The sequence below is a fragment of the Herpailurus yagouaroundi genome, unplaced genomic scaffold, assembly GCF_014898765.1.
Source record: "Herpailurus yagouaroundi ecotype Mexico unplaced genomic scaffold, PumYag 28, whole genome shotgun sequence".
Lineage (NCBI taxonomy): Eukaryota > Metazoa > Chordata > Mammalia > Carnivora > Felidae > Herpailurus > Herpailurus yagouaroundi.
In genome coordinates, this window is record NW_024412376.1 from 124,055,369 (window position 1) to 124,077,507 (window position 22,139).

General features: G+C 44.0%; 1 protein-coding gene and 1 long non-coding RNA gene across 3 annotated transcripts in view; both read right to left on the reverse strand.

The window, feature by feature from the left end:
• Positions 1-18,628, reverse strand: part of TMEM165 (transmembrane protein 165) — a 36,053-nt gene extending 17,425 nt beyond the window's left edge. Inside the window, exons 1-2 of one of the 2 annotated variants that reach the window (XR_005792908.1) lie at positions 18,177-18,628; positions 4,744-4,969 (exon numbers count right to left, since the gene is read on the reverse strand). Coding sequence is in view for 1 of the 2 variants with exons in the window: in XM_040483182.1 (XP_040339116.1) it covers positions 4,744-4,969; positions 18,177-18,383 (433 nt within the window). In the remaining variant the exon portion in view is untranslated. The remainder of the gene's footprint in view (positions 1-4,743; positions 4,970-18,176) is intronic. The other variant, XM_040483182.1, reaches the window with a different exon arrangement.
• Positions 18,629-19,324: 696 nt separating this feature from the next.
• Positions 19,325-20,261, reverse strand: LOC121035505 (uncharacterized). The gene is made up of 2 exons (XR_005792924.1): positions 19,681-20,261; positions 19,325-19,461 (listed from the first exon to the last, which is right to left on the reverse strand). It is a non-coding gene; the product is annotated as an uncharacterized LOC121035505 (long non-coding RNA).
• Positions 20,262-22,139: the final 1,878 nt, after the last annotated feature.

The window sequence follows — 22,139 nt, forward strand, 5'->3', positions numbered from 1 at the left end:
TCGTGGCAGTGTTGAAGTTCCAAGAAAAATCTGGAGTGAAGATAGAGATATGGGACTCACGGACTTTTAGGTAATTAAACTGAGAGCACTCAGCACAAGGACGTTAGTGTGAAGGGGAAAAAAATGGGCCAAGGATACAATGGTGGGGGATGTGAGTATTTACTGGTACAAAGTGTTTTCGAAGAGAAACAGAAATGTAACGATAAGCACATGGTGTCATAGAAGCCAAGAGAATAAAGAGGTGGGGTATGCCCGTGAATGTGGCCTGCGGGGGCTCACTGAAATGAAAACTGAGCTCTAATAAGGGAAGCTGGTTACTGAAGCCTTTGCAAAGATGTCAGAAGCAGAAATCAGATTACAAGTGGCTAAGGAGGGAAATGGGAGAAAGAGCAGAGTGTGTGCTCACAACATGAGGAGGAAGAGCAGAGTAGTAAACTCTACTCTAACATGGGGGCGCCTGGGGGGGCTCAGTCCGTTAAGCGTCCGACTCTTGATTTCAGCTCAGGTCATGATACCGTTCTTGGGATTGAGCCCCGCATCAGGCTCCATGCGGACAGTGCGGAGCCTGTTTGGGACTCTCTCCCTCTCTCTCTATCCCTCCCCCACTCACGTTCTCTCTCTTAAAGTAAATAAAAACATTAAAAAAAACCTCTGAAGTACACAGGATTCTCATCATGCTGTTGTCAAATGGCACAGAGGGGCTAGGTAAATGCCCCCAGCTAAGTGAGGGGCTGAGCAGGAATGTGACCCCCCGCCCCGGCCCCCCCATGTTTAGCCCTCCACTGGCGTATAAGAGACAAGAGCTGCAAATGTGCAATCTCCGAACCGGGACTGACATACTCCCAGAGATTCTCAAAGACTTCATGAGGGGACACAGATGAATATTTTGCAAAAGAATCTATTTCCAGAAGTTCAACTTCCATAGGTTCTCTTTCCTAAAATTCATCTGCCTAAAAACATGCTTGTGGTTAAGGAGTCCTGCCGGCTTCCCTTTCTCACATCCCTTCTTGGTTGCCGTCTGTCTCCTTTACAAGGATGCCTTTTACCCAGCCTTCTATGGTGCATTTCCCCACAGTACGGAAAAATAGATGTCCTCGGGCAGCAGAGAGGGGGTCTAAACTACTGGTGTCTTCAATCAAGGCATAAATCAGACACAGGGCTTTGGGGCTTCCCTGTCTTATGCAAGTTTCTGGTAAGGTCATGACATCAGAAATAATGGCATTATGTTTGTTGGAACTAAAGGTCATGGCATTAGAACTAGGGTACCTGCAGGGCCCCTGGGTGGCTCAGTCGGTTAAGCGTCCGACTTTGGCTCAGGTCATGATCTCGTGGTTCATGAGTTCAAGCCCCACATCTGTGGTGACAGCTCAGAGCCTGGAGCCTGCTTCAGATTCTGTGTCTCCCTCTCTCTCTGCCCCTTCCCTGCTCACGCTCTGTCTCTCAAAAATAAACAAACATTAAAAAAAAAAGAGAGAGAAAGAAAAGAAATAGGGTACCTGGGCCTTGATAGGAATGACAATTTTCACTGAGAAACTGTGCCTCTTTCATTCTCCAACCAGTGTAAACAATGCATGTTCCCTAAGGCAGAGTCTTGTTACACGAAGCAAAGAGATCATCAGAAGGAAATACTACAGCCCTCGGTGTCTTACCTCGCCCTTGTGGCACTCTCATAGCTGGGGGCCATGCCTACTCCAGCCACCTATCATCCATTTTAGAAGAATTCTAAAGCAGATGGTTGTCATGGGGATGCATATCATGTTCATTTATTTATTTTTTTTTTAATTTTTTTTCTTTATTTATTCTTGAGAGAGAGACAGGGTGTGAGCCGGGGAGGAGCATAGAGAGAGGGAGAGACAGAATCCGAAGCAGGCTCCAGGCTCTGAGCTGTCAGCACAGAGCCTGACGTGGGGCTCGAACTCACAAACTGCGAGATCATGACCTGAGCTGAAGTCGGACGCTCAACCGACTGAGCCACCCAGGCGCCCCATCATGTTCATTTAAATTCAAAAACCAAGTCAAATGCTTTGTGACCGAGAGTCACAGGATTAGGATTAGATGATTTACTATGGACCTACTAGAACTGCTATAGCAATCAGGTAACGTGGCAGACATTTTCCATAAACTGAATGAGCTATATCTGCAGCTCCAAGGTTCTGGCAAAAATATACTTAAAATATGTGATGTGATATAATTTTTAAATAAAATCCTTTATTGGCGAAAGTACACACAAATGAACAATATTTCAATTTTCTCCATTATTTCTAAATATAGCCAGTTAAACAAAGTACTCATAAGTAAAAGACTAACATGTAGGGGCACCTGGGTGGCTCAGTCGGTTAAGCATCCAACTTTGGCTCAGGTCATGACGTCATAGTTCATGGGTTTGAGCCCCGTGTCCAGCTCTGTGCTGACAGCTCAGAGCCTAGAGTCTGCTTCGGATTCTGTGTCTCCCTCCCTCTCTGCCCTTCCCCTTCTTGAGCTCTCTCTCAAAAGTAAATAAACATTAAAAAAAAATAGGGGTACCTGGGTGGCTCATTTGGTTAAGCATATGACTCTTGATTTCAGTTCATATCATAATCTCATGAGTTCGTGAGATCAAGCCCCATCTCGGGCTCTGTGCTGATAGAACACATTCTCTCCCTCTCTGTCTGCCCCTCCCCACTTGTGCTCACTCTCTCTCTCTCTCTCTCTCAAAATAAAGGAATAAGCTTTAAAAAAATAAAGATCAGAACTGAGGCGACACCCTGCTTAATTCTATCAACAGAAATATTCATCCAAGGACATATAAGCTAATTTAAAAAGAATAGTTCTATCATTTCATTAAAAGATGCATTTCCAAACTTTAAAAAAATGTGTTGGGTAGTGTGATATATTAGCTAAATATACGTAATACGAATGTATGTAGTTTGTGATATAGTTTGCTTTGATCAACTGTACTATTAATAACTATAATCTGTAAAAAATATTAACATTTCAAGACTTAACAAAGGAAACTATCAGTATCTTTTTTTTTTAATTTTTTTTTAAATGTTTATTTATTTTTTGAGACAGAGAGAGACAGAGCATGAACAGGGGAGGAGCAGAGAGAGAGAGGGAGACACAGAATCCGAAGCAGCCTCCAGGCCCCGAGCTGTCAGCACAGAGCCCGACTCGGGGCTCGAACTCACGGACCATGAGATCGTGACCTGAGCCGAAGTCGGACGCTTAACCTACTGAGCCACCCAGGCGCCCCTATCAGTCTCTTTTAAAATTCACTTTATATGCAAATTTTTGCTGCAGATAAATGACAGTGTGATCCATAAGAGATTTTCAAGGAGAAAGTCATAATCATTAGGGTAAAATTCTATGAGGAAAAATATACTAGAAATTAGATCTCTGCAACCCCTTGAACTTAAGATGACACGCTTTAGATAACTTCCACATGAGAGGTGTGCAGAGTTTTTCCAAATGAGACACAAGGAAAGTCTGCAGACCACCGCACCAGCCTACAGCACAGGTGCGCAGCGTGGCCAGCGGGAAGGGGAGACCGGAGAGGGCAGGGCAGGAGACCAAGGTGGCCCTCAGCTGAGGAAAAGGAAGTGATCAGAGAGAAGAGGTGGGGAGCCCAGGGCACCGGGTTCTGAGGAGGGAACAGGCAGAGAGGCCAGCTTTCAAGCTACCCTCGAAGTGAGAGAAGTTTAAAAAATAAAATCCTCCGATACTATTCATACTCCTTCTGAACGATGACTTCACCACTTAACAACTCTCTCCACTCTCCCTATTTCCTGTGTCAGAATTTCCTTTGGAAGAAAAAAATTGTTTTTATTATGAAATATGATTAATGCTTTAACTTCTAAAATGTGTAAAGTGGTCAAATTATTTTAATCAGTAAAATACTCCTTTATTTTAGGTTTAAAACAACTTTAACTTGGACGGGTGTCCAAGCAGCCAGAAACAGAACTTGTTCTGTACATGAAGAACTAAGCTTCAGATGTGAGAGATGCTGAGGGGCAGAGGACCGAGCACCTGCAATATAGGATCTCACTTAACACGGACCACAACCCTACAAGGGAAGTAGGCTTTATCCTCTCTGTTCTACAGACGCGGACACTGAAGCTCGCAGGTTAAGGAACTTATCATTAGGCCACTACCCGACATCAGGCTCCAAACCAAGTCTGGCTATAAGGGGAAAGCTCCCGGCTTTCCTCCCAGCTTGGGGTGGCTTTGGAATTAGAGACTCCACTCTGTTTAATTATTTAGTGTTAACGTTTACTTTCGCATGGTCTAATTCTTTGAAAAAATGAAGTCTGTAGAATAGAAACACAAACTGGGAGTCTAAGAACATTTTATAATGGGGTAAGAACAGCGTAACCAAACACAGTAACTATGAAATGTCCTTCAACAGCTACTGGTTTCCAACATGTCCCTGAAATGTATTTGAGTCCTATTTCTAAGGTATCAGATATAAACCTATCTGGACTGAAAAGAAAAAAAAGCCAGGATACACACAGTCATAGCAAGGATAAAAACTAGTGAAGAAATGAGAAGTACGTGTCTTGGCTGTGAATAGCTGAAAATGTAACTTTAAAAGCGCAACATGGTTTTCAGCGGTTTATGTACCAATACCATATTCTGTTTACTAAATTCTGGAACTCTGGGAACCAAACTGCAACCCAACTAGCTGGATGATTCCATGACTCAACGGCCCACACCACGCTGTCTCCTTAATCCACTGAAGTCATTAGGAGGAAAGAGCACACTCACCTGATAAGCACGTCATCAGGCCCAGGGCAAGCATGGCCCCAGCCAACACCGTCAGACGGTTATAGCGCATGGCCATGATGGCGGCTATGAAAAATGTCTTATCACCCAGCTCAGATACAATGATAACTGATATGGCAGCGACAAATGCATGGATAAATCCCAAATTTGTCTGGGTAGCTGGATCTTCTTTATTGGAATGAACCGGGGCAGCTGGTGTAAATCCTTTCTGAAATAAAAAAAAAATATATATATGTATGTATCAGCTACTTCTTGAAAAAAATCATTACTTAAAATTGTTTTATTTTTGAATGCGAATTAAGGTTTTTTCTGGCCATTAGACTTATTTCCTGCCTAAGCACTGTGAAAGCCATTTTTTAAAAAAATTTTTTAATGTTGGGGCGCCTGGGTGGCTCAGTCGGTTGAGCGTCCGACTTCAGCTCGGGTCAAGATCTCACGGTCTGTGAGTTCGAGCCCCGGGTCCAGCTCTGTGCTGACAGCTCAGAGCCTGGAGACTGCTTCGGATTCTCTGTCTCCCTCTCTCTCTGACCTTCCCCCGTTCATGCTCTGTCTCTGTCTCAAAAATGAACACTGAAAAAATTTTTTACTTATTTTTGAGAGAGAGCAAGAGACAGAGTATGAACAAGGGAGGGACAGAGAGAAAGGAGACACAGAATCCAAAGCAGGCTCCAGGTTTTGAGCCTGATGCGCGACTTCAACTCACAAACCAGGAGCTCATGACCTGGGCTGCAGTCAGATGCTTGACTGACTGAGCCACCCAGGTGCCCCACTCTGAAAGCCATTTGTAATGACCAAAACCTCTAGCTGATGGATGCCACAATGCAGATCCAAGTACAAGTCTACAAAATAATTTTTTTTTAAAAAGAGTAGAGACCAGCTATAGCCCCATACTAAAACTACCTTATTTTCTAAGTATTTGTGATTTGAGATTTAGTTCTCAGCTATGTCTCATTCAAATTTTTACTTGTAACTTGAGTGGAAGAGCCAGGTATGTTTATCAAGCATTCAGGTAACGGAAAGCTGAGAGAAATTCCGTTAACACTTTAGAGGACAAAGTAGGTTCCAGAAAGCTCTCAACAGACTAGAGCAAGAAATGGCTCCAGCTAAGATGAGGTTTAATATAACTGGATATAAAAATATATAACTTATTCAACACCAAAAAACCCCCAATAATTTGATTAAAAATGGGCAGAGGACCCGAACAGGTATTTTTTCCAAAGACAACCAGATGGCCAAGAGACACATGAAAAGATGCACCACAACACTCGTCAGGAAAAGGTAAATCAAAACCGTAATGAGGTATCACCTTAATCTGTCAGAATGGCTAGAATAAAAAAGACAAGAAATAACAAGTGTTGGTGAGGGTGCAGAGAAATGGGAATGAACCCTCATGTGCCTGGTGGGAATGCAAATTGGTGCAGCCACTGTGGAAAATAGAATGGAGGCTCCTCAAGAAATTAAAAATAGAACTACCCGAAGACCCAGTAATTCCACTACTGGGTATTCACCCAAAGAAAACAAAAACACTAATTTGAAAAGATATATGCACTCCTATGTTCACTGCAGCATGACTGACAATAGTCAAGACAGGGAGGCAGCCTGTGTCCATCAACAGATGGATGAATAAACATGTGGTACACACACACAGTGGAATATTACTCGGCCATAAAAAAAGATGAGATCTTGTCATGTGCAGCAACACGGATGGACCTAGAGGGTATTAGGCTAAGTGAAATAAGGGAAAGACAAACACATGTGGAAGACCAAAACAAATGGATAAACAAACAAAAACCATGAACAGAGTCATAATTACAGAGAACTGATGCCTGCCAGGGAGTTGGAGGTAGGGGGATGGGCAAAATGGAGTGAATAAGTCACGGGAACAAAAGGTACAGCACAGGGACTATAGCCATGGTACTATGGTAGCCATGCATGGTGACAGATGGCAGCTACACCTGTGAGGTAGCATAACACAGTTGTTGAGTCCCTGTGCTGTGCACCTGAGACGAATATAACACTGTGTCCACCTCACTTCAATAAAAAAAATTAAAAACTATTAAAAAAATAGACATAGATAGCTGTATATACGGATGGTCCTAGGCTAAAGTCTAAAAATATCCTAGGAGATGTAATGTGGTCTAATAAAAAAGATAAACCGAAGTCTTGGTCAGCATTAATAAGGTCATTTTAAGCTGAAAATGTGACCAAGCTCAAACAAGCAACAGGCACTTCAAGTACTTGAAATAGTGGCAAATCCATTATTCTGTGCTGCTCAGTTCTTACAGAAGTTTTGTATGGCTCTGGGGCAGCACCATGAAGAAAGCACTGCCCCCCCCCCCCCAAAGATCATCCCAGACAGAAGAGGCTCTAAAACCAGGGACTGGCAAGCTACCGTGGGGCCAAGTCCAGCCTGTGTCAGCTAAGAGTGTTTTTTATATTTCCAAGGGGTTGCAAAAAATAAAAACACAGAGGGATGGAAGGAGGAGGGCTGGAAGAAGGAAAGGAAAATTATGCAACAGAGACCTTAAGTAGCTTCAAAACCTAAAGTATTATCTGGGCCATTAAAAAAAGTTTGCCAACTCAGGCTCCAAAACAATCAAATGAGGGATTAGGAAGGACTGGGGGCCTCTGTTCCAATAACCGCAAAAGTCTCTATGTGTGTATTTACTCTGTATGATCGCAAGAGGTAGAACTAAAAAGTCCCAGGGCAGGGCGCCTGGGTGGCTCAGTAGGTTGAGTGCCCGACTTCGGCTCAGGTCACGATCTCTCAGTCTGTGAGTTCGAGCCCCGCGTCGGGCTCTGGGCTGACAGCTCAGAGCCTGGAGCCTGCTTCAGATTCTGTGTCTCCCTCTCTCTCTGCCCCTCCCCCACTCATGCTCTGTCTCTCAAAAATGAATGTTTTAAAAAAAAAAAAAGTCCCAGGGGACCAGGGGAGGGCGGCACCTGGGTGGCTCAGTCATTTAAGCCTCTGACTCTTGATTTTGGCTCAGGGTTCATGAGTTTGAGCCCCACACTGGGATTCTCTATGTGTGTATGTGTCTGTTTGTCTCTCTTTCTCTCTCTCCCTCCCCCTCCCCTACGCACATGTGCACTCTCTCTCAAAATAAATAAATAAAACTTAAAACAAACGTCACAGGTAGCAGGTTTGGTGTCAGGTTTTAGCTTAACACAGGGAAAAGATTTCTGAAGCTGAACTGGACTGCTAGAGAAGGTAGGAAATTCCCTGCTCAAGGTCACCATTCCAGGGAAGAGAAGGACCACTTACAGGAAAATTCTCAGTGTGCGTGTCATTCCTCAACTAACAACGTAAACTTGTCCCATTCCACAGTGAAGATCAGCAAGATTTAAGCATTTATGAGATTACAACTTTGAGCTACAAACTGGGGAAATTTAACATTTTAGAAAATATTTGGTATTAGGACTAACTCAAGAAGGACAGCCTTGGAAGTCAGCTCTTGAAGAAGTACCATTCACAGAAATTCTGGCCTTCTCTCCATTACCATTTTAGTTCCATCTATGCTGATGTTTCTTTAAAAATGAGCTTCCTTTCTCTTCAAATACTCTATAGTCATTAAGCATCAAAAAATATATATATAAGCATTGCAACTTGGCTCTCATTAATGCAACCATTCTCCTCTCTGATACACCTTTTGTATGAAGAAACATCTCTGTAAAGTATGTATCATCCGAAATCCAAGAAAATGTTTAGGAATAAATATACGTTGTTTATGATCAATTAGGTCCAAGCTCAAACAGAAAATGTTTACTTGTAAAAACAAAACAGTGACCAAAACTACATATTTTTATGGCTTTATAACTCCCTGCTATAAAACCTTGGCCACATTACTTCGCCTCTCTGTTGCTCTGTGAAAAATGAAGACGACAAAATAAAATTTGCCTCCTGAGTATGACAAGAGAAAACAAAAAACTACATACTCTTAAAAACTTGCTATATACAGAACACAAGAAACTCAACTTGCAGCTTGGATATCCAAAAAGATAAGTGTGAAACCGCCAACCACGGTGAAAAGAATGTAAAACCAAAGTATCAGGGTATTATGGAGGTCCATTTTTAAAACTTAAAGTACTAATAATAGGGTCAGAAAATTATCAGCTACCATGCGTTTGCTGTCAAATGCCTAAGTGCTTACTGTGTGCAAAGAGCACATCCTTTTTCTAACTCACCGTCTGGGTGACTTGTAATGGTTCAATATGTGGCTGTGCTATCAAAATGCCTGGGTCCACAGCCAAGGCATTATCAGTCGACCTTGGGCCGGGAGGTCTGCCTCCCTGTGACCCAAGCCCCACTGCAAGATGAAGGGTACCTACATTTACAGACTTGCTGTGAAGACTGAGTTAGTAACACATAAAGCTGCTAGGATGATGCCTAGGACACAGCAAGGGCTCAGCTACAAACAGTTATCTCAGCACACCACAACACAACCAGTTTAATCTCTGTAAAACTAGGTTCATCGTGTTACCTCACTGTTTTAAGAATGAGCCTTACGGTCCATATGGAAGGATAAATAAGCCAGAGGAGCTTATTTATTAATAGCTTATTTAGTAATATTATTAATAATATTATTAATAGTAATAATAGAAAATACTGCAAGCCACATAATTTAAATTTTCTGGTAGCCACATTTTAAAAAGTAAAAACAGATAAAACTTTTTTTTTTTTTAAGTTTCTACTTCTTTATTTGAGAGAGAGAGATAGAGCATAAGTGGGGGATGGACAAAGAGAGAGGGAGAGAGAATCCCAAGCAGGCTCCACGCCATCAGCATAGAGCCCGATGCGGACCTCAATCTCAAGAACCATGAGATCATGACCTGGGCCAAAACCAAGAGTCGGATGCTTAACCAACTGAGTGAGCCACCTAGGCGCTCCCAAATAAAATTATTTTTAACAATACTTCCAATACATCCAAGATACTACTCTGGAAGCATAGCATTGTCTTATTTCCACACTAAGTCTTCAAACACTGTTGTCGATCTACTTGCCACACCCATCTCACACACATCTCAATGTGAACTAGCCACGTTTCAAGTGCGTAAGAACCGCCATGGCTCATGGCTCTGGTTCTGGGCAGTGCAACACAAGAGCACGTGAAGGTTTTGGTAACCACAAGCCTTCAACGATGTAGCCCTACTGCCCCTCCTACCCCCTTTTCATTATTCATCTTGATTCCTCAAGATCCAACTTACACAGAACCTCATGAGAAAGGCCTAACCCAAAACTCCAGCCCCTAATGATCCTGTTCCCCTCAAGTAAAAGTGAATGCATACTGTGGACAATGTGTCATGGCAGGCATATGACTGAAACAAAGTTTAAGATAGGAACACTCAGGGAGTTAATCTTTTTGTATTAGAAGCATGTATAAATATAATGTTATAATTTGTAATAATAAAAGACAAAATAACACAATGTCCATCAATAGGGAATTGGTTAAATAAATGGTAGCTTATTAGAATACTATATTCTAAAGTATAAGTGAAGAATCAGGATCTTCTATATATATTAGTAAGGAAAAATCAGTAAGATATTTTTAAGTTGGAAAAAAGCATGCATTATGTATACAGTCATCGTATGTATGTCTGTGGAGGGGCACAGAGGTAGGTAGGTATATATACCATGTATACAGTTGTTATCGCATGCCAAATCTCAGCAAACAGTTACCAGTGGGTGTTTACAGGGAAGAAACCAGGATGACTAGAATAGGGGTCGACAAACTTGTTCTTAAAGGGCCAAATATTTAATCTCATGGACCACAAAGCCTTTGTGATAACTACCCAATCAGATGCTGTAGCTTGACAACAGCCATGGATAATACTTTAACGAATGGGCATGGCTCTGTTCCAATAAAAAAACTTTATTTACAAGACAAGGAGCCTGTGGTAAACTGCAGTTTGCAGAGCCCTGAACCAAAACACCAGAGGAGGAGACATACTGTTTCACTCTACATACTTCTGTACCTTTTGAGTTGTTTTTATTTTTTTAACCATGCACATAATTACAAACACCTGTTGTGCACCACTTCAAAAAGATCTCTTGACCCAATCTCTTACCCCCCTTATAGAGAACCAGTTCCTTGAAGGCTGCAACTGGCTTCAGGCAGGTCCAACCAGAAAAGTAAGAGCTCTGTACTTATTCACTACCCGGAAGTATGGAGAAGTTAACACCTGTGGGGCAACCTTTGACCAGTGGGGGAAGTCGGCCCTGAGATTCATTTCATAAGCCTCCTTCAAATTCTCAGCAGGATTCAGTACGAGCCACTCACGGAGTGATTACCTTGAAAATACATTGGGGTGCATGCACTTACCTCATTCCCAGGACTGACCATTTGAAAGAATGCAGGCATGTTCTGAGAACGGGGAGTAAACCATCAGATGAATGGCTGGGGTAAGATAAGAAAGATAAGTTGAGCCCAGACTGAAAATCCTGTGTGTTCAGACTGGCCCAGAGGCAAGCAAGAAGCCCTTAAAAGTTTGAGTAGATGTCACAAATACGATTAAGGCATTATGACTAACAGATCAGGGCAGAAAGTAGAGAATGGTAGCCACTGGACCAATTCATGAGGTCAGCTGCATAAGACCAATGTTGAAGACAAGTTAGGGAAGGGAAAATTCTGCACCTGAAGGACAGGGAAAAACATCAACATAACTTTAAATGGAGTGGGGGGGGCGGGAATCAAAGATGATGGTAAGGTTTTCTGCTGGGTTTACTGGGAGAAATATTTGTATTCCTAAAAGCATGTGGGACAGAGGAATAAAAATAAGGGATTTGGTTTCAGACACATTCAACGTCAGGTGGTAAAAAGCATTTCAAATGAAGGTTTCCAAGAGGCCGTCAGAACCAGGATTCCTGATCTGAAAGCCAGCACAGCCTCAAGGTAAGTGTCTGGCTGCTGGCAGCCTAAACTGATCAGCTAGAGCCCTGCAGGCAGAGATTTCCAAGGCAGAGGGAGATTAGATTAAGTGGAAACAATGAGATTTAAAGAATGTCTATACTTAGGGAAGGAGGAGGAGGAAGAAGCAAAAGAACAACAAAACTGTCTTAGATATTTATAGAGCAGGCAGGCAAGCACCACAGATGGTCCAGTTGGGGGCAGTCACCATTCGCTGAGCGACTAACTAGATGCCTAGTATTTTCATTGTTTTTCTTGATACTCAGAAACCTGAGAACTATTATCCCAAATGAACATAAGAAGACGGAAACTTATGAAGATCCAAGTTATACAGCCGAAATGGGGTAAGACTCTCAAAGAGGAGGGTTAACAGTGCGAAATGACCCCTGGGGGAGGCAGGTCGGTAGGCTTCAAGTATTCTTTAAAAACCGTTCCAATGAAAAGACAGCGACCAAAGTCGGATAAGGAAAGACTAAAGCAAAGTGAAGAAGCCGCTAAATCCCTAGTTAGAAATTTGGTCTGTAAAACTCAAGAGGAGAAACCAATACAGGCAAGTAGTTAAATTAACAGCCTTGTTTCCCCTTTACCAAATAGGAAAAAGCTGCAGCCATGTGTCAGCACACAGGAAGGAGCCGAGGAAAGGGAGAGAATAAAGGTACTGAGGAAGGAAGTACCGAAAGTCAGAAGAGAACAGGCACATGGACACAGAGCAGAGGCATGGAACGGATGACAGTCTTGTCCCATACGTGGAGAGAGGCAGAAAGTGTGCTCACAGAAGCACTTATGTCGGCGTTACAGGAGGGTTGCATGCAGGGACTGCATTCTGGTATCCCCTATCCAGTTACGACATTAAAACAAAGCAAGAAATGAAGCACCAGTGTTTTCCTTGGTACAGAAACCACTATTTCAGTATTTTAATTTGGGTTTGAGATGCAAATGATTTACATCTTGAGAGCAGAGTCAACACCTCATAATTGAAAAAAAAAATTGCTGAATAAAACTCATCTTTACTCAAAATTAGTTCCAAATGAAAAAACTGGGGCGGGGGGGGGGGGGGGGAAGAGGAGTTCCCTCATTTAAAAAGTACTCTTTTATGCTTTCCTGATCTTCAAGAGAAGAAAATGACAATGAAAACAGTAATTCCTACTGAGTCCTACAGTTCAAATGAACACGTGAGGGCGAGAACATGAAAGCTTGATGGGAATCTCCAGCTACACGTGACAAAACCAGAGAAGAGAGGAAGACGCTTCCTGTGAAACCAAATCTAGGCAGCTACCCAGAAAGAGACCAATCTAGCAAGAACACAAAAATAAAATCGTTCAACAAAAGTTATCACACAACAGGTGAAATTATTTGGAGATACAGAAGTCTAAAGGAAAATGCTTAGAATGGGCTCAGAACTGTCTCCTTGCCATTATTTTTTTTATTGTATCAGTCAGAAAAGCCTTTTCCAGAAAGTAGAAAAATGTGCACAAAAATATACATGCAACTTAACAAGATACCACGGGAGAGAACCAAAGCATAAGAGACTCTTAAAAACTGAGAACAAACTGAGGGTTGATGGGGGTGGGAGGGAGGGGAGGGTGGGTGATGGGTATTGAAGAGGGCATCTTTTGGGATGAACACTGGGTGTTGTATGGAGACCAATTTGACAATAAATTTCATATACTCAAAAAAAAAAAGAATTAGATAAAAAATAAATAAATAAATAAACACAAACAAGATACCATGGATAAACCTGGTTTTAAGAGATTGTATTAAAAAAGGATAAAATTATATTATAAATTTTCACTGTCATGTAAGTTATTTTTATTTGTGAATGTTAGGTTTGTTTATTATTACTATTATTTTTATTTTTATTTTGAGAAAGAGATGGGAAGAGGGACGGAGAGAGAGGGAGAGAATCTCAAGCAGGCTCCAAACTCTGCATGGAGCCCGCCACCGGGCTCAATCCCACGACCCTGGGATCATGACCTAAGCTGAAATCAAGAGTTGGATGCTCAGGCTCTGGGCTGATGGCTCAGAGCCTGGAGCCTGTTTCCGATTCTGTGTCTCCCTCTCTCTCTGCCCCTCCCCCGTTAATGCTCTGTCTCTCTCTGTCCCAAAAATAAATAAACGTTGAAAAAAAAAATTTTTTTAAAAAGAGTTGGATGCTCAATTGAATGAGCCACCCAGGCGCCCTTATTTTTTAATATTTTATTTTTAATGTTATTTGTTAATTCATATTTATATGAATTTATAAACACATTTTTAAAAAATTTTTTTAATTTATTTCTAAGAGAGATACAGAGAGAGAACACAGGGGAGGGGCAGAGAGAGAGATTCTCAAGCAGGTTCTGCACGCTCAGTGCAGAGTCCAATGTGGGGCTCAAACTCGTGAACTGTGAGATCATGACCTAAGCCAAAACCAAGAGTCAGACACTTAACTGACTGAGCCACCCAGGCACCCCATAAATACATTTTTTAAGTTTATTGGTTTTGAGAGAGAAAGAGCACGTGCAAGCAAGGGAGTGCAGAGAGGGAGAGAGAATCCCAAGCAGGCTCCACGCTGCTAGCACAAAGCTTGACATGGGGCTTGATCTCATGAATTGTGAGATCATGACCTGAGCCAAAATTAAGAGTCAGATGCTTAAGCAACTGAGCAACCCAGGCACCCCAATACATTTTGTTTTAATGAGTTTAACAACATTATTTTTATACATGTTACTGTTTGGTAATATATTTATAAATTGAGATTTGAAATGTATTAAATGTATTTAGTTTCACTGATTTTTTTTAAATGAATCGCTTTGATGGATAGAATACCACCAAATAAATTCATCAACATAATTATCACTTCATTTTGACACAGCAATCAAGAGTAGGACAAGAGTCACCTGACAGCCTCTAGCTTCGCTGTAAAGAGGCTAGAAGTGGGAGGTTGGGCTGGATGGAGCAGAAGTGCAACTTCATGAAAATAGAAGGCCTTCTGACAGTTCATAGATAAGAAATGCCAAGAAACAGGGGCACCTGGGTGGCTCAGTTGGTTAAGTGTCTGACTTTGGCTCAGGTCATGATCTCACAGTCCGTGGGTTTGAGCCCTGTGCTGTTAGTTCAGAGCCTAGAGCCTGCTTTGGATTCCATGTCTCCCCCTCTCTCTGCCCCTCGCCACTCACACTCTGTCTGTCTCTAAAAAAACGAATAAATGTTAAAAAAAAAAAATTTAACAAATGCCAAGAAACAGTAAAGCAGAAATACAATAAGAATTTGTACTGGGTGAGGTAATAGGCTTTTGTGGCTTTATCAACAGTGCTCTGCAACCAGAGCAGCTCTTTGGACTTCCAGAATACGCAGCAAATTATAAACTGCCTGATCTCCCTAAACTAAAGGGACTTAATGCTTCTTGTATTACATGCTCTGTCCAGGGAAAGAATAAGAAAAACCGGAGTAAGTCACTAGAAGCATAAACTGCATAAAGGAAAGGACTCAAAGTAGTCAACAACTACTCTTTCCATGGCTTTGTAAACTGAGGTTTATTTGTAACTAGGAGTAGAGAGTGAACTTTTTTACCTGGTTATAGGAAAAAAAAAAAAAAAATACCCAGTGTAGAAAGCCCTATCAGAAGTTCAGCTATCTTGCTTCAAAGCACCCTGGGAGATATAACTATGTTATTACATCTCACACCTGAATGCCTACCAACAAAGGAGAGATTTTTCCCCCCTCCATTTTCAGAAGTCCACTCTCACACAGTGGCATGAAAAAAGTAAATTTAAATATCCTACCTTTTTAAAAGATCTACTGGATGTAACTACAAAGCAAAATGGTTGAAACTTTCAGATATCCAGCAATGCTTGGCCCTTGCTTATATGGTTATTAGACTGAACCCTGACCATATCTTTAAATTTTTTTTTTTCAACGTTTATTTATTTTTGGGACAGAGAGAGACAGAGCATGAACGGGGGAGGGGCAGAGAGAGAGGGAGACACAGAATCGGAAACAGGCTCCAGGCTCTGAGCCATCAGCCCAGAGCCCGACGCGGGGCTCGAACTCCCGGACCGCGAGATCGTGACCTGGCTGAAGTCGGACGCTTAACCGACTGCGCCACCCAGGCGCCCCAAACCCTGACCATATCTTACCTCTACCAACTGGACAACAAAAGCAAATGATACTTATATTAAGCAGTTCAGAAAACATGACAGAAAAATCTCTTCTAACATGCTGTAGTACTGTAGAGAAAAAAATTCTGAGCCATATCAAAGTTAGATGAAAATATAATTAAAACAAGATCATTAGATTCTACCATACAATAGAGAGTTTAGAATAAATTCCTATCTTAAAAGAACCACCGAGAAAACAGGTGACTCTTGAACAGTGTGGGGTTAGGGGTGCTGAGCCACTATACACTGGAAAATCTGCATAAAGCTTTGGACTGCCCAAAAACTCAACCACTAATAGCCTACTGTTGACAGAAAGGCTTACTGATAACATAAACTGATATCAATTAACACATATTTTGTATGTTGTATGTATTAAATACTGTGTTCTTATAACAAAGCCAGAGAAAAGAAAATGTTAAAATCATAACAGAGAATATTCATAGTATTGTATGGAAAAAAAAATCCATGTATAAGTGGACCCGTGCACTTCAAACCCATTGTTCAAGGGTCAATTGTATATCAAAATATTAAAGACAAAAATCTTATTAGATTGTGCCTGCCCCTTCCCTTCACATCTCCAGTTTTAAAGACAAGCATCCTTAAGACCACTTAATACAATCATTGCATACTGCTGCCTTTATTTTACAAGTCTGGATTTTCCCTGTCTAAAAGGGTATTATTTTTTTTATTAAAAATTTTTTTAATATTTATTTATTGAGAGAAAGAGAGACAGAGCGTGAGTGGCGGAGAGGAGGAAGAGAGAAGGAGACACAGAATCTGAAGCAGGGTCCAAGCTCTGAGCTGTCAGCACAGAGCCAGATGCGGGTCTCAAACCCACAAACCAAGATCATGACCTGAACCAGTCAGATGCTTAACCTACTGAGCCACCAGGCGCCTAAACGGGTATTATTAATAGCCACACCTACCACTATTTATATCTCAAAAATCACTATAGGACTAGAGCTCTGATGAAAAGGCCTGGAAAGTTACATTCAAAATCTCTCTAAGTTACTTCACCCAAACTAGTCTTTGAAAAGTAGTAAGTTAATGACAGATGAGGATTTTAAAAGACAGAAAGCTAAATGATAAACACTAAGAATACATTTCATGAATCAGCATTTCAGTTCAAGTTCAGAAGTGGAAAAGGTGAGCAGGGTCAGCTGAGCCCAGGGGTAACAGGCAAGAGAGAAATCACGTTTAAACTGGAAGTTATGGGGAAGTCTTCACAGACAGTAGGTGTCTGCGGGTTCCTGAAAGGTGGGAAAGGTTCTGACCAGTGGGCTCCAGGCTCACTGAAGCCTTTTTTAGGGAGACTGTCATCTGGGAGACTAGCCCTGGAGCACAAGGCGCGTCTCAGGTTAGAGTGGTTTGAGTATTGCATATGAGCAAGGGTGCCGTGGCTAAAAAAGACTGGGCGCCACCTCAGGGAGAAACCTCAACATCCTGCATTAGAGGATGGACTGAAGTCAGTATGCGGGGACAATTCACTGAGGATTTCTGAGAAGTAAAACAGAATTCAGTTTTAGAAAGATTAGTTGGGCGGCGACGGGCCGAATGTAGCCTGGGAGGCTGAGCGCCAAACCTCTCCTAGCAGAAGAGACCACAGAGGCCTCAATTCAGGAGTCCAAATTGGAAATGAGGAGAAAGCTTCCCCGATACAGGGAAGACATTTAAAATTGCCGCCGAGGTTCTGGACACAAGTGACTAAGTGATTCTATTAACATACATTAAAGTCGTTAATAAGGCCAAACGACAGGGTTCTTTCTGGTATGCTTATGAATTTAGTTTTGGCATCCCGTACGCTGCAGCACTCTGTACTGTCAAAGACGGCTTATTCCTCTGCGTTCCTGAGGGTTACTTCCTGCAAGCCAGAGCACGTTTTTAAAAAGTGAGAGTCACTCTTCATAATCCATATATATTTGGCAAAAACCACAGGTCATACAAAGCTGAATTTGGGTAAGCAGCTGGGGATGAGCGTTTTCAACAATGAAATGGCCGATGTTCTCATCCTCAGGGAATACGAAAAGCCTCCCGCTGTCCTCTGTTACAAACTTTCTACCCGGAACGAGTACTTGCAGCTCTTTAGGGCACATCTGATCATCAAGACGCCCTTTCCTCAGCAGCATCCTGATGCTCCCGGACTGGAGGTTTACAGCGGGCTCCTTGCTGGGCGCTCCCATCCCCTCCCCCATAAGGAGCCGGGCGAGGCCGGCCCGACCCGGGAAGAAGGGCCCTCCGCCGCCTCCACCCCAAGGAGCCGGGGCGGGCTCCCCTCCCCCCGCCGGCAGCCGGGGCCGGGCGCCGCGCTCCCGGCGGCCGCGAGCCTGGTACCCGGTGCACCGGCTCCGCAGCCGGCCCGGCCCGTCCTGCTCACCTCGGCCCGGACAGGCTCGGGGCCCTGCACGGCCGCCGGCTGCGGCTGCAGCTGCTGGGCGGGCGCCGGCGGTTCCTTCTTCCGAAGGCTAAGGTCTTCGTCCGGCACAGCGCGGACGCCGGCCGGGGCCCACAGCAGCGCTAGCAGCAGAAGCAGAAGCAGCCGGGGCGCCGATGCGCGGCCACTCCCCCGGGCCGCCGCCGCCATCCCGCTGGCCGAGGCGGCCACGCACGGGCGCCACAGGAGGAAGTGCGGGCGACGGGAAGCCTCGACTCCGAGCCGCCCCGGCAGTGCGTCCCTCTCGCCTCGCCGCCCCAGCTTAGCGAGAAGCCGGCACCATGCGGTAAGAGGCAAGGGCGGGCGAGAGGCTTAGCGCAGGCCGGCGTCGCAGCCGCCGGCTCGATCCTCCCCCTTTCCGGCAGCGGCCTCAAGACTCCGCCAACTGTCTCCTTGCGAGCCAGCCCAATTCCTCCGGGCCCCGCCCCTGCCCGTGACGGCCTCCCATTGGCCGGGCGTCCGCCTCGGCGTCGTGACGTCCCCAGGCAGGTTGAGGTGCGGCTCGCGCCCTCCTCCCATTGGACCCAGCGCTCCTGGGAGGTACCCGGCACCGCGTGACGTTCCTCTCCTCGCATCTTCCCGCGCCCCACGCGGGGTCCTCCTCCCCCGAGGCTGCCCACCAGCCCAGGGCCGCACGGCTCATTGCTTCTGCTCCCACCCGAGTCTTCTGCCCTAATATCCGGGCCGGCCTACGCTTCTCTTAGCCTTTCCTAGATGTCAAATTACTTGGAGCGCCCTGGTTACGTGGCACTCGCTGCGGGAACCGCCACACCTAGCCCAGTTCCACACTCCTCACTATTCTCGGTGCCGCCTCCAACGTGCAGCTTTCTATAGAGGACGGTGGTCTTACAGGGTCAAATGCGATAGTTTCAAACAAACCTCTGAAATGAGACTTCAGAAGTAACAAAATCCTCAAGACTTGTTTTAGATATTATTTGTTTGCCTAGAATCATCCCCAGACCAGAAACATTTAAAGCCTTTCCATTTTGGATGTTTTGTGGTGTACCTATCTTAGACTGGCCTCTTAACTTGGTTGGCTTTTGACATTGGGTGTTTAGGCGCGGGAAAGAGTGGAAAACGGGAAAGGATGGTTGTTGGTTGGGCTTGAAAGTAGTTTTACATCTTATACAGACAAAGTTGAGCTGCTTAGTTATCAGAAGTGTGACTAAGAGCGTGCTAACCATGTACCAAGCAATATTCTAAATACATATATGTCCACGTATTAAACCTGTACTTTGTGGGGCGCCTGGGTGGCGCAGTCAGTTAAGCGTCCGACTTCAGCCAGGTCACGATCTCGCGGTCCGTGAGTTCGAGCCCCGCGTCAGGCTCTGGGCTGATGGCTCAGAGCCTGGAGCCTGTTTCCGATTCTGTGTCTCTCTCTCTCTCTGTCCCTCCCCCGTTCATGCTCTGTCTCTCTCTGTCCCAAAAATAAATAAACGTTGAAAACCTGTACTTTGTGAAGAGCTACAGAACAGTATCTATGAAATGTGGGAACAAGAAATGAATCTACCAAAACAATCCGTGGCAAAGTGGGCAAACCTACTTTGAGTTCACTAACACCACATTATGTCGCGAGTTAGTAAAGCTTTTGTCCATGCTGTTCTTCCTGTCTGTAGTTAACTTCCTCCATTCTATCACTGTAAACGCCTACTCATACTTCTAAAACCTGTTCAGGCCTGACCTCTCAGAAGTCTTCCTCCAACACCTCCTCTTACAGAATTCATTACCCCTGGCTTCATGCTACTGTAGCTCATACATGCTTCTCTTGTGTGACCAGGATGCCTCCTACACAGTTTGGGGTACAAACGTTGTGCCTCCCCGTTCATCCCTAGAGTGCAAATGCTTGAGCCCTCATAAACCAGTAATAGAAATCCCAGAAGTCCAAACTATCCTACCTCCAGAAGCCTCTCCTTTACAAATTCAGGATTTTCTGTGCTTAAGAGGTGCCCGAAAGGGAGTCTAGTGTCTCAGTCTAATGGCCCAGGCAGAAGGGTAAATGTGGCCAAACTGGCCATGTGTCCCTGATGCCTGGAAGGTACTTGGCTTATTTTCCGGGATGGGCCACCCACACACTCCAGAGCTCTCTAACAGGAAGTGCTCCTAGCCAAATTCCCAGTTAGATGATGCAGTGAGGATTAATGGATTACAGCTATAAGATGCCTAGGCAGTAGCTTCTGCATGTGAGGTGGCTCAGGAGCAAGGCAGCAAAGCTGTTTAACACAAGTAAACAGTAACGCCTGGGTGGCGCAGTCGGTTAAGCGTCCGACTTCAGCCAGGTCACGAACTCGCGGTCTGTGAGTTCGAGCCCCGCGTCAGGCTCTGGGCTGATGGCTCAGAGCCTGGAGCCTGTTTCCGATTCTGTGTCTCCCTCTCTCTCTGCCCCTCCCCCGTTCATGCTCTGTCTCTCTCTGTCCCAAAAATAAATAAACGTTGAAAAAAAAAATTAAAAAAAAAAAAAACAAAAAAAAAAAAAAAAAAAAAAAAAAAAGAACAGCAGGGTCAGTGCAGTGTCAGAATCTGGGCCCGAGTAGGGCCTTTCCAGCCTGTCTCCGTGTCACCTCCATCCCGTGGACCTCAGGCTCTGCCACTTTAGGCCCCTGGTGTAGATTCCAAAGTAATGAGCTCTTTGCACCATCAAGAGGGCTACTCAGGACCCTGGCTTCACCACTCAGGATTTAGAGCCGTCCCTGTTCTAACCTCACTAGTGACTATCTCCCATTAAAAAAAAAAAAAAAAAAAAAAAAAAAAAAAAAAGATTAAAATCACAGGCGATTTCCTGATTTCTTGACAAACAATGGGAGCTACTTACTTGACCCCGTATCCAATGAGGATGGAGGGGCTCCACAATTCCAAGTTGTTTCTTCTGTCTCAGACTACACAGATTTAGTCTCACTACAGTGTATCACTGGCATGCACCCTCCTGGGTAAGAAACCCTACCACACATGCATTACACTGGATTTTAATGTTTTTTTTTTTAATTCCTATCTCCTTGCAGAGTCTTCAGCTTCTCGATGGTAAGATTATGTCTTTTATCTTTATATCCCTAGCACCTAGCAGATTTCCTAACACAGTCGTAGTGACGGCCATCATGACCAGTAATAATAATAGTGCCGACTCTGACCCAGGCAGTGCGCTGGACATGTTATAGGAATGATCTCACAAGGTCAGTACAGTATCCTCATTTTTGCAAATGAGAAATCGGAGACTTAGTTCAAGAAACTTTCCCCCAAATTACACCGTTAATACGTGGCAGAATTGTGCTTGATACCTGTTTTGTGCAATGTAACCATGCCCTACTTACTGAAAATCAAAATCTGTAAAACCAGCCAATGAACAGTGAACATTTCCATTATCCGTTAGAGGAAAATGCCCTTTATCCACTCCAAGTTCCAATGAGGAGGGCTATTTCCCGGCCTCTCCCAGAGGTGTAACCATTTCACCACTGACAGAAAGTAAATTTGGCCAGGGTACCCTAGCATGCTGGGCTTAGCACTGCCACATTTTTCCTCTTGGGAGGTCCCCGTTTGCTCTGAGCCTAGGGCTGCTCGCAAGCGGGTGGAGACAGCTCTTGATTCTGGAGTTCAGTATTAGTCCAGCACACCTGTCCACCAAACCTAAAGTCCCTCCCTCCAACCTAACCACCTGTTTGTCTCACTCTTTGTTTTCCTCTTCAACTTTCCAGAAGTAGTGAAGAGGCAAGCAATTTTCTGAGCTCCCTTAGAGACCTCTCCTGCACTCCCAAATCATCAAGGGGTGGATTAAAGATTTTTACTTTAAACATCCCACAGAATTAAAGGCTGATTAGAGAAGCCAGGACAGGGAGTGATGAGAAAGAAGCGGAAACCAGAAACTTCATGCTAAGAGCCATCTGAAGATCATTGAGAATTAAAGAGAAAGCACTTGGC